The sequence below is a fragment of the Leucopleurus acutus genome (genome assembly GCF_964270905.1).
Source record: "Leucopleurus acutus genome assembly, chromosome: 5".
Lineage (NCBI taxonomy): Eukaryota > Metazoa > Chordata > Mammalia > Artiodactyla > Delphinidae > Leucopleurus > Leucopleurus acutus.
This window is the reverse complement of record NC_139147.1, coordinates 6,777,535-6,790,492: the sequence shown is the minus strand read 5'-3', so window position 1 is coordinate 6,790,492 and position 12,958 is coordinate 6,777,535. Positions and strand designations below refer to the sequence as shown.

Genomic DNA, 12,958 nt, shown 5'->3' with positions numbered 1-12,958 from the left:
AATATATAATATATTGCATCATATATTAATACATTATATAATGAATATGATATTAATGACATTAATATATTAATAATAATAGGTAATGTTATAATAAGTGTTAATGGGAGCTGGGCACGGCTCTGAGTGCTTTAAAAACATTAACTAATTTAATCCTCATGATTCTAGGAGGTAGGTACACTATATACCCCCATTTTACAGCTGAGGAAACTGAGGCAACTGATAACAAGTGGCACCAAGCTTCAAACCTAGGCCATCTGGCCCCAACCCTAAAAAAGGGCAAAAAAATATAAAAGTTAAAGGGGAAAGGAACAGGAAGGCAAAAAATTCATTAGAAACAAAAGTCCTGAGTAAGCCGATTTTTCAGTCCTTTTCCACAAGTGGAAGGAATCAACTAGAAACCAGAACAGAGAAACTGTTTACCCCGTGGTCAACTGTGACTGATCCTCACACGAAACCCTGGGGAACAGGGGCTGGAGATGAGCTAGCCACAGACACCAGAACTGAGCCCAGCGTCCTCCTCAGGACGACAGAGGGTCAACAGGGCAGTGACAAACTCCAGGCATTTCTAGACACAGAAGCATGTGAGCTGCACCTGGGAGCCATCAGATCCGTGAAGTGCACTCCAAATCGCGTGTGTGCTCTACCTGAAATACCCGGCAACATGGGACCCCCCCAGGAAGACCCTGGAGACACCAGGCTGTCTCCAGGCAGAAGCAGTGCTGGCCGAGCACAGGGCTAGGAGTGGGACGAGGTGGGATGGGTGAGGTATGTCCCAGAACATGTGTCTGGGAACGTGTGTCCTGTGCCCCAGATGGCAGGCGCTGTGTCTTTATGATCTCTTATTCCCACACCCACACTCCCAACCTGTTTCGAGTACAGGGAAGGCTCTGATGTTTGCTGAATGAATGAACGAGTGAATCAGAGAGAGATTCCTTGTTGCGAAAGAGCGTAGCAGAGCCACCCACAGAGCTACAGGCGGGTGGACTCACTCAACTCAGAAATGACCAACAGACTCACAAACAGAGAACAGACTGTGGTTGCCAAGGGGAGGGGGAGAGATGGATTGGGAGTTTGGGGTCAGCAGATGCAAACTAGTATATATAGGATGGATAAACAACAAGGTGCTACTGTAGAGCACAGGGAACTATATTCAATATCCTGTGATAAACCATAATGGAAAAGAATATTTTAAAAAATAAATAAATATAAATATATATATGTGTGTGTGTGTGTATGTGTGTGTGTGTATAACTAAATCACTTTGCTGTACAACAGAAATTAACCCAACTATATAACTAATAACTAATAACTATATAACTATATAACTAATATATATGTTGTAATTAATTATTAGTTGTAACTAATATATAACTAATATATATGTTGTAATTGCTGTACAACAGAAATTAACCCAACTATATAACTAATAACTATATAACTATATAACCCAACTAATCAGCAACTATAGCTGATTTATAGTCCAATAACCAGAGCTGCCTGGAGAGCTTCGTGCTCAGCCTCCGTGGAGACACGGCCTCTCACTGCAGTCCCTGCCCAGCTGTCACTTGACCAGAGCTGGCTCCCACCCGCCTCAGCAGCTAGACCAGCGCTGGACGAAGCGACCTCTAACACTGACAATCTGCCGCAGTGCAGAATGGTTTACAGTTAGAAAGTGTCTTCCCAAATATCATGCCACCTTGAGCTGCCCACCTTGATCTTCCCTTTCTCTTCTTTTAGTATCTTAAGTTCTTCACTGTAAATATCACTCTTACACAAATATGATATGTGATACTTGTGCAAGTTAAAGAATAAGAAGCAAACGCTCTTGTATGCATCCTCAGCCCACAACAGGCAATACCAGGATCTCAGAAGCCCCCTGAGTCCCTCCCCAAAGTTCTCCCCTCCCCCACAAGGCAATTTCTATCCTGAATTATGTACATATTGTGCCTCTGTTCTTCCTTTTGCCACATACATGTGTGTCTATGAACAACGTATGTTTTGTAGTTTTGCCTTTTTTTTTGATCTTTATACATGGAATCATACTGTGTATAAAGTATGATACTTTATTCTTAAATAAATACAGTATGATAAATACAGTATGACACTGTACTCATTCTTCTGTGACTTTTTTTTCACTCAACCTTGAGAATCATGCACATCAATGCACAGACACAGGTAGATGTTTGTAGTTTTTTCTTCACTGCTGTGTAGTATTCCATTGGAGGGCTAGACCACAAGTTATTTATCTGTTCTCCTGGCATTCGGGTTGTTCTAGTTTTTTGCTTATGCATGTTTCCTGGCACCTGTGTGCAACAGGGCATATACCCAGGGGTGGACCTCCTAGAGCACCATTAGCTTCAGAAGTTAATGCCAAACTGGTACCAAAGCACAACTGGTATTGTACCAACTTACCACCAGTGTGGAGGAGAGGACCCTCTGTGTCCCATCCATGGTAGGAACTGACATTATCTGTATATTATTACTATTATTTCCCTTATCTCCTAACCACCTCTCAGAGCAACTAGCCAGCATGTCCCATATATGCACTCATCTCCTCTGATGTCGTCATGGTATGTTTTAGATACATATGTATCCATGAAAAGTACATGATGTCTTTTGGGAAGTGTACATGATTTCCTATGTGTTAATAGTATTGTGCCACAGAGCACATCCTGTTTTAGATTTTTTTCCTTCAAGTCAATATTTTTTAAGACATACCCATGTCACTCTGTGTATATCAGACACGACAATATTCTGTCTTCGAGATGGATATGTTATCCTCATTTTACAGACCACAGGAGCTCTCAGCGGGGTCTTGGTGCATTACCCGTAATAACAGCTCACTGCATCCTCACATTAACCGCCAAAGTAGGTGCCTCCACTTCAGACAAGAGGAAACCAACGCACAGAGAGATTAAGGAACTTGTACAGCATCACCGAGTTAGTAAAGGACAGGGCAGGATTTGAATTGAGTCCTAGGACACTAGGACCCTCTCCCTTATCCATGATATGAACCTAGCTAAGAACATGCAGCTCGCAGAGTTTTGGGAACCAGCCATCTCTGGGTCACACAGCCAGTGAGTGATCCATGGAGTAGAACTAAAATTCAGACCCTTCCCCTCTCAGTCCCATCCTCCTTTGGCCAGTTCCAAAATGTCTAGTAATCCAAGTGGGTAGTTGATGAATGGCAAAGGGAACAATTACAAACTGTACCAATCAGATGTTTCCTTAAAGCTAGAAACTTGACTATTCTCTACTCTGCTCATCCTCTTCGTCTCTAATGTTAGTAAATGAAAATATGAAAATGGAGCTCTTAGGAGGAAATGCAATGATGTAAATCGAGAATTCCGATGAGAATTCTCATCAGAATGAGAATTCATGACCAAAGTCTTTGTCAAGTCCTAGTAAAATGGATTTTCTAGTCTTTTTTCCCTGCTTGGGATGTAACAGAGAAGAACCAACCTGACTCCCTATCAGATCCATTCCTTCAACTCTAACCCTTGTGCTCTGTTGCCTGTGCTTAGTCATGCTGGCTCTGCACCTTTTGTAAAAGAAAGTTGCCTATAGCCTGAAATATACAGGAGAGCCCATTCTCAAGGCTCTGACTTTTAAAGGTGTAACACTTTTCCAATCATATAGAGATAAAAAGTTGCAAAGCAGAGAATAACAATTGTCTTGTTGGAGGTTGATAGTACAACTGTGACCAGACCCACGTGGACAGCTGCAAGAACAAAGGATTCCGGCACCAAGAAGTCTGCAACAACCAGCCACACCCCCTCCCCTTTTGGTATAAAAGAAGCCTGAATTCTAACTCAGGTAAGACGCTTCTTTGGGACACTAGTCCACCATCTTCTCGGTCTGCCGGCTTTCTGAATAAAGTCGCTATTCCTTCCCCTCAACAACCTGTCTCTGGATTTACTGGCCTGTCATGTGGCAAGCAGTTCCAACTTGGACTCAGTAACAGGAGTAAGAGTCTGGGTCTATCTTTGGCAGCAAAACGTGCTACCCCTTAGCAGAGCAGAGGCATGGTCACATGGCCTAACCAGCTCAGAGCATACTGGTGTGACACTCACCATAATTTCTATTATAGGACAGTACTTGGAAGGGCCAGCAAAGAAAGACAAATCAAAATGTGCTTAATAACTTAATATTTTCATCAATAAAGAATAAGCTGAAACACATTTAAAGTTCTGTTCATTTTCTTTGTAAATCAATTGCCACAATTGTTACATTATTTAAATCAAGAATATCTAATATTTCACAATTATTTACCATCCTTCCTCTTTAAAAACTATTTCCAGCTCCTTAAATATACGAAAGGGTAAAAGTAATTTGCTCTGGCAGAAAAGAACTATAGGAAATTTTGCAGAATACATTTCCTAAATAAAAAGGAACATTTCTTTCCTCCAGGTCAGCCTATGGAGGGATACGAAGGCCACATAAAGTCTTTATGGCTGTCTCCCTGCACACCTGCCAGGTGAAGTCAATTCTGTGGAGAATTCAAGTCCTTTTCAGATGAGAAAAACATTTCTGTAGCAGTGAGCCAAAGACAAAATCTTCCACTATCTACATTAACATAGCAAGTGGAACCTGTCACGTGTCATTTATAAGAACTTCCTCTCCCAGAAATAAGAGCTGCATTCCTCAGCCCACAACCAGAAACTTCTCAGCATAGAAAATTTTACTGAATAAATTCCCCAAATTGGGTATTTTAAGGGAACAGTGGAAGGCAACCTATTTTCCTGACTGTTGTCAAGGACACCAATTTCATAAACAAAAAAACAAGGAAGTCCAGGAATAATTATTCAAATTGCAATAGGTGGAATTTGATAGATTTACCAAGGAAACAAATGTCTTTAATGCAATTCTCTCTGCCTCAAAGCCAACATCAGCTATTAGTATATGCAACTCTAAATTACCAAATCATCTTCAAAAGACACAGAGCAATTTTAGTTGAAATTTGTTTTTTAAGAAACTCTCAGGGTTCCATTTCTTAAAATTATCTGTCAGTTATATTTACGTTAACCAATGTGAGGGTAAGAAATCAGAGCTAAAAACATAGCTCATTCCTGAGATCAAATACAGAACATTTCTACTAAACACTTTTTCAGAGATCATGTTTCTCAGATGTGTCTGTGTGCACTTGATGAATTAACTTTTAAAAATCTGCAATAATTTCTTGCTGAATTCATCTTTTCCTTCGGGTTGGTTACGAATAAAATGCCAGTCAAAGTGGATTTCAGTTGCTGTCGCTCATACTCTGAACTACAGAAGATATTTCTTATATCAACTTCTTTCCCTGAGAGCTTTTCTTTGCATCCTGCAGCTTCATGGTCAACAGAGGCTAAAAGAAAAAAGTCCCCTCCCCCACTCAGTGTGTAGCACAAACACACTCACCAAACACATTCCAGATATTTCTGAAGAGACCTTATCACATCCACAGGAGTTTTCCCACTTGCATTTTTGTAGACATAATGTCCATGCCCCAATCAGTTATCACACAGAAATCAAATGACAGTGTCAACCCAGAGGATCTGCTCCTGTCCGTCCCAGGATGACATTCAGAAAGCTCCACAGCCCGGGACTCCCCGTATCTCTGACACTTGCAGTAACACCCACAAAGGTCAGAAAATGCATTTAAACTCTTATTACTTCTAATTCCACTTTCAAAGAAATTAAACACGTATGAATGTGAGTTGTACATGGTACATAACACTTCCGCAAATATACTGCTTTTGAAAAGCATGTGTGTATGTAAATGTGTGTGTGCACGTGTCATTTTGGAGGGCGTTTTATATTTTAGTCCAAAAAAAAAAAGATAAATATTTCAATACCATAAACTTTCCTCTCCTTTATAAGCCACTTTCCATTTTCAATAAATGTTTCAGGTAAAGAGTAAAAATTAGTAAAACCGATGAGACCGTTTGGGGAAATGAATTTATAGGGGGGAAGCCAAGAACTGGCGAGGTAGTGAGTGAGTTGGGCCAATGCAGACAGCTGGACCAATCAGCACAGGTGTAGACAGCCTATCTGGATCATGTAGCTCAAGCCCCAACTTTTTCTGTAACTTTTATTTGGGTCAAGTATATGAAAACCATCACTTCATTTCTCCCGGTGGCTATAGCCATGTGTACGCGGAGTATTGAAAGGAATGGGCCGGCTTCCTCTCAGGGACTTGCTTTGGCTGGAGTCTCACTTCCCTGTTGTTCTCTCACCTCCAGAGCTCCAGGAAGAGCTGCCAGTGAGCAGGCGGGGCAGGTGTGGGGTGACAAGCTGCTGAAGTGTCAGCACGCCCAGATAAAACGACACGGCTGAGCATTGGAAACCCTCTCGTCTCTCCCTAGGTAACCCCAGGAAGTGTAAAGGAGTTGAACGTAGAACAGAAGTTAGAGGATTTGGATGTGGTTTTCAGTGTTAACTCAGGGGTCAGCAATCTTTTTCTGCAAAGAACCAGATAGTAAATATCGTCGGCTTTGCCACCCTACGTTCTTTGCTGGAAGGACTCAATTCTGCCATGACAGTGTGAAAGCAGCCCTAGACAGCATGGAAATGAGTGTGTGGCTGCAGCCCAGGAAAACTCTCCTTCTGGACAATGAAGTCTAAATTTCCTATAATTTACATGCACTATGAAATCTTCTTCTTCTTTTGATTTTTTTTTCAACCATTTAAAAACTTAAAAGCATTTTCTTAGCTCATGGGCTGAATAAAGACAGGTGGTGGACCGGGTCTGGCCCACGGCTGTGGTTGGCTGACGCTTACATTCGCTGACAGGTGGGCAGGCATCTGCAAAAGTCCAGCCAAGGAGGAAGCCAGGGCAGCTTCCTGGCCGAGCTAGAACCTACCTTGATATGAGCTGCCGGGTCTGGGACAGTCTGAATCATGTCCTTCAGGAGGCCAGCACGGTTACCATCTGTTCAGAACCTGAGGCAGCTAGAAGACACAAAGGGGCAACACAAGTAGTAATAAACAACCAGGTTTCTTTGTTTGGTTTTCCATTAGGACTGAACACAACACACCAATGGTAAAATAACCCCAGCTCTGCACTAAACATTTGCCTTTAGATATGCATAGTAAATGAAGTGACGAGAAAACCCAGTTCTCTCCTGTTGGGAATATCACTTACTTTTAGTCCTCAAAACCCTAATAGGACAAGTCCCCCCAAACCCAAGTCAAATTCAGTTCATGCACATCATTTTACAAGGGCAGCATCTACGAGTGATCATTTAAAGGAAGAAATGAGACACCCAAAATGATATTTTCTATTATATTGAGAGAACTGGACTTTTGAACTTTCTACTGAAACTAATGCCATCTACACCTCGGTAAGCCTCATAATTAAGCACTTAATAAAAAGCACAGATACTGGTCATCGAGCAGTGGGCTCGGGCTGGGGCTAAGGGCTCCACACGCATTTCTCATTTAACCCTGACCACCACTCTGAAAGTTCACATTCCCATCATCTGGCCGGGGATGTGGACACCCAGGGAGGTTGCTAATTTGTCCATGATCACTTGATTCTCAAGCAACAGAGCCAGGATTCAAGTCAGACTGGCCTGACTCCAAAGCCCATAAGAAACTTTGGTTTGACATAATTAACAGGTTTCACCCTGTATTTTGAAGATACTTTAATTCATTTGAAAATTTAATTTAAACTTAAATGAATGAAATATTAAGGTGCCCATACTCTAGGGAGAAACACTTCATCCAATATTTTCCTTTCTTCAGATTCTGCACCAGTACGTTCTGGTTCTTGTCTGTCTGCCCCTCCCCATCACAGGTTCTCCACCCCTGCCCCATGCCCCCACCCAGGGCTGACCCCTACAGACTACCTCAGCTGGGCTCCTTCACCTTCTGGCCCCCGTCAAGTTTGATCAACATGACACCACCTGGAGATCACAAGGCGGGAAGAGAGAAGAGTAGGGACATTTTGCCCCCAACCCTTCTCACCATCCACTCGAGGCTCCCTGCAGTCTTGGCCATGGTCTGGCCATAGCTAGATCCTATGGGGACCTCTCCCATCCTCGGGACCCTCCCCCAGGGCTCCAGGCTCCAGGAACCATTCCCCAATCCAACTTTGGTTCTCTGTAGATCTTAGCCATCAGTTGTTTCCTAGCACTGAAAATACCTCTTCTAATTTACATTTTTAGGGGCCATGACTTTTTTATTAACTATTATTTTTGTGTGTTTTCTTCTTGGTAAATCTGGCCTATGACTCTTAGTAGTAGTAAACCACGAAACAAAAATTCACATCTTCATTACAGGACTACAGACACAAAAGCTGACTTTCAAGTTTGCTACTGAACACATTACTCCAGGGATCTGCCAGAGTCCCAAGTACATGTGTATTCTGGGCTTTCCGACCCTCTCAAGGCGCAAACACATCCACCTCCAACGTAGATGAGCTTCTCACGGGAGGTCTTCGCCTCCAGGTCTGTGTGTGGGGTGGGTCTGTCCCCCACGTGGCTCCACGGCGTCCTCCCAAGATCAGGGGAAGCTTGGCTGTCCAAGATGACAAACTTGGAACCTTAGACATTATTTTTTCCTATAGCCAAATGTCTTGATCTTGGAAAGTAGGCAATTTCCCCCCTAGGTCTAAAGCAAGTCCTACTGGGGGATAAGAGTTGCTAAAAATGCACAAGGAATGAAGCACTGTCTTGAAATTGAATTGGGCAGCTCTTGAAGGTCACCCACGCTCTGGGCACACACGGGAGAGGACAGAGGATGGCAGGCAGCCTGGACAAAGGTCTCTCGGAGCTGGCTCCTCTGGGAGCGGGGTGGATGAGTAATTCCTTCCACTCCTCCGAGACGGCCTCCTCAGGGCAGCAGAAGTCACCCCAGGAAAAGACCACTCTGCCCCTAGGGTCATTCAGCCCAGAGAGGTCCATCCTGCAGGTTTCCTGACAAAAACAAGTCCCCCCACTGCAGGACCCCACATTCAGGAACGACCGCTTTCTCTGTAGGTTTTAGCACCTCTCTAGGGTAACCCAACCCACACAGTCGCTCCCCCCCTGCACCCACACGCTGCTGCTCGTACCACAAGCTTGTCCCCTCCCCTCCAAGCCCAGCTGAGTTAATGACTGCCTCTGATCCAAAGAACGCTTTAGAAGGGATGCTCTGGGGGCCTGAGCTCAGACCTTCATAGAACCAGAAGCTTTCCCTTCCTGCCTCTGGGAACCCAGTCCCTGTGCCCCAGGGCAGCACATGGCAGAGGCCTGAAGTGGGTGTCCGGCTGACACCTGCACCACGTGCCAGGCCCACGAGGGAGTCATCCTGGACATTCCAGAATGGTGGTTTCTCAGATGACTGCAGCCCCTGCTGACAGCAAGAAAGGAGAACTACTGTCCAGCTGAGTTCAGTCAAGGCACAGGGTTATGAGAAATAGCAAGTGGGTTCTTGTTTGAAGCTACTCATTTTGGGGCTAGTTGATTACACATAGATAATCAAAGTACCCTTCATGTGTTGTAGATACACAGAGAAGGGAGACTAACTTGCTTACATTTTCCTGTCACACTATGGTAGATTAAATGATGGTTCCAATTCTCCACTCCTCCCGGGGTCCCTGCCTTTTGCCATGTTGACTGTGGTTCCCCTCACTAAGTAGGGTGCGCTTCCCCAAGCCTTGTTTTTGGGCTGCCCATTGGACTTGCTTCATTCAACAGAACACAGCAAGACAGCCCAAGTCTCAAGAGGCATCAAGTGTCTGTACTTGTAACTTTCCAGCTCCATGGGAACACACCCAGGCTAGTGTGCGGGGATGAGAGGCATGTGGACAAAGCCCAGTCATCCAATCTTTCCAGCCCAGACCACTCTAGATCATCCATCTGAAAGACTACCCATTCCCAGGCTTGTGAGGGAAACTACAGAACCAGAACTGCCCAGCCAAGGCCAACATGGCCGACCCACAAGCTCATGAGCTGAACAGATGCTACTTGTTTTAAACCGCTGAGATTGGAGGTATATTGTTACACAGCATTTTTGTGACAGTCAATTACTAATATACACGATACGTTCTTAATAACCGGGTTACCAAGATGCCCCTTAAAACTTTCCTAGCTAGAGAGATAAAAGGAGACTCCAACAGAAATTTCAAAGGAAATTCATCCCAACCCACAAACAAACCATTTCCATCCATCTAAGAGACATGTTCTCAAACCCTTATCCCACCCTCAAAATGAGTTTGGAAACTGAAGAGTAACCGAGAAACTCCAACCATAAGACTCTGGGATTCTCAGAGCCCTTCTCAGGAACAGCCGAGTTCTCACTTAACATCGTGGGACTCTGTCAGCCTGCTGGAGATTCCAAATATAATGAAACGGAATCAACATTCTGGATATCCAAGACCATAGAAACATCTCAGAAGTTACAAAGGCCATTCAATCTGTAACCAAGCAAGACATAAACCTAATAACAACTGTTTATGTCTCATGTCTTGTATGGGGAAGTTTGGGGCACTTTCAACGCATAAAGATGAAACTGTGGGGAAGGGGATAAATAGATTCCAGATGCAGCACTGTCGCTTGTCTACCCCTCCAGGGTTAGAGATGGGGAAACAATTCACACAGATACCCAGAGGTCAGTCCTGAGAGCAGACAGCCAGTGGCAATGCCAGATGAGGGACGTGGATAATACCTAGGGGAGGGAAAGAGCTGAGTGATACAGAGAATCAAGGCGGTGCCACCAAGAAGCCTTGAAGAACAAGAGGCATGAACACTGGCAGAAAGGCAGGGAAGCAGGGAACAAAAATTCCTCCCAGCTCCTCTACCTTAGGGAGCCAGAGTCTATGACCCTAACCCACCACCACCATCAGGTCATCATCCACTCAAGGGATTTACTAACCAGAGCGTGTGAATGCTGCTGCCGTCCTCCAAACAGACCAGCCAAGAAGCAAAGTCCCTAAAGCCCAGAAGGATGAATGTTCTACCTCCTTTCCCATGCCTCTTCCCTCCACAAATACCCCTGACTGTTTCTGCAGTCATTTGGTGTCTGTTCTTTTTGCCATTTGAGGGGTTTTTATGGATTTTTTTAAGAGCACTTCCCATTTACTTTTGTGTTTCTAATGAGCATTTCTCAAAAATTTAGTCATTGATGAATGACGTGATGCTTTTCTATCGCTGTGGGAGCCTCTTCTATTTTCTATTTTACTTGCCCTTGAAGCCTTGCAAAACCTGAATCCATGTTATCTAAAAACCCTTTTACTACCTATTTCTTGCAATAAATTCCTTTGGTAATGTATATGTTTATGACTTTGGATTTCACAACCCAGTATTATTTTATTACTGGGTATCTTGAAAAATGAAACGCTCCCTTCTTCGTTCTTGTTTTGCAAATGCCAATGGCTTACTACACAGAAACACATATTTGATTTGGGTTGCTTTAGCTATAACCGCATCAAGTGTGGACTGGTGCACAGGGCCAAAGGGAAAATAAGCATTTTGTAATTGGGGAGGCAATACTGTAAAAATGGTTAAGAGAAGACCTGCATATCTGCATGGCTGGGGCAAGAATAGAAATGGGCGCTCCCTAACCCTCTTCTCTTCCCAAGCCAGTTCTGGCCTGTTTGCAAGGTCCCCACACAGTCATTGGGACACTCCAGTCCACACGGCCATGCTGGCCATCCTTCAGGCCTAGAGAAGCACACACAGGACCGGCCCAAGGAGATGGACTGAAGGAAAGAGGCCTGTGTAGGCCCGAAAGACGCTCAGGCCAGTTTGGGCAGGAGCTCTGGGTTCCCAGGCCCCTCAAGGGCAGTGTGGAGTGGGAGATGGGCAAGAGAAGGCCCTCGAAGGCATGGGGGCAGGGCTCTCATGGAGGGTAGTGCATCCAAGCAGAGGTGCAGATGGAAGATGGAAGCCAGATTTGGTTTCCCTCCTCAGAAACCTAGAAAAGGTCACTCTATTCTCTATGGTCTTTGGTTACACATCTGTAGAATGGGGATATTACCGTGGTAGAATAAAAAACACACTCGGCCTTTGTTGGCAGTTCCTGGCACAGAGCTCTTAAATTTCCTGAGTGCTAAGTGTGACAGGACCATGTCTTGCTCCAATGAAGTGACTCTCCGCAAACCCCTAGAAAGCTTCAGGATGGTCTCAGAACCACCAAGCCTGGGTGAGAGTCCTGGCACTTTCAGCCCCACCCCCTTCCTTTGGAGGGAGAGGAAGAGCTGGAGATTGAATTCATAATTGATCTTGCCTATGTGATGAAATGTTCATAAAAACCCCTAAACGACAGGATTCGGAGAGTTTCCAAGTTGGTGAGCACATCCATGTGCTAAGAGGGTGGCCCCCCCGCCCCCGACTCCTCGGAGACAGACGCTCCTGTGCTCGGGACCCTTCTGGACCTCGACCTACAAACCTCCATCCGTCTGTTCATTTGTATCCTTTATAAGAACCTGTAACAGTAAGTACAGCAGTGTCCTGAGTTGTGTGACTCCTTCTAGCAAATTACTGAATCCTGGAGGGGGGGATTGTGGGAACCCCCAACTCTGAAGCCAAGGTGGGCAGAAGGGTGGGTAACCTGAGGACCTGACACTTTCTGCTGGCCTCTGAAGTGGGCGGCAGTCTTGTGGCACTGAGCCTTTAGCCTGTGGTGTCTGGTGCTAACTCCAGGTACTCTCAGAATTGAATTAAATTGTAGGATACTCAGTTGGTATTGGAGAGTTGGAAGACGGGTTGATGGTACTGGAAAATACACCACCTATTTGATGTCAGGAGGGAAAATCCCCTCAATTACCACCTCCAAATTGATGTTCAGCCGTTCACACAGGTGTGACGCAAGATTTGGCCAGCCTCTATTGCAACTGGCTAGTCCCTGAGTAGAGCCACTGTGTAGCTCATCTTCCCTGCCTACTCCATAAGGCCTTTGTGAGGATCAGACTGAACCATGCCTCCAAAACCTCTCACAGTGCTGTGTGCAGAGTAAGCACTTAATCAGTGATAATCATTTTGGGGAAGAAAGC

General features: G+C 44.6%; 1 protein-coding gene across 3 annotated transcripts in view; it reads right to left on the bottom strand.

The window, feature by feature from the left end:
- ERG (ETS transcription factor ERG) overlaps nucleotides 1-12,958 on the bottom strand; it is a 204,515-nt gene that overhangs the window by 181,889 nt on the left and 9,668 nt on the right. For all 3 annotated transcript variants that reach the window (XM_082840105.1, XM_082840102.1, XM_082840104.1), the window contains exon 2: nucleotides 6,846-6,933. In XM_082840105.1, the coding sequence (XP_082696231.1) occupies nucleotides 6,846-6,884 (39 nt within the window). In that variant the 5' untranslated portion in view covers nucleotides 6,885-6,933. The remainder of the gene's footprint in view (nucleotides 1-6,845; nucleotides 6,934-12,958) is intronic.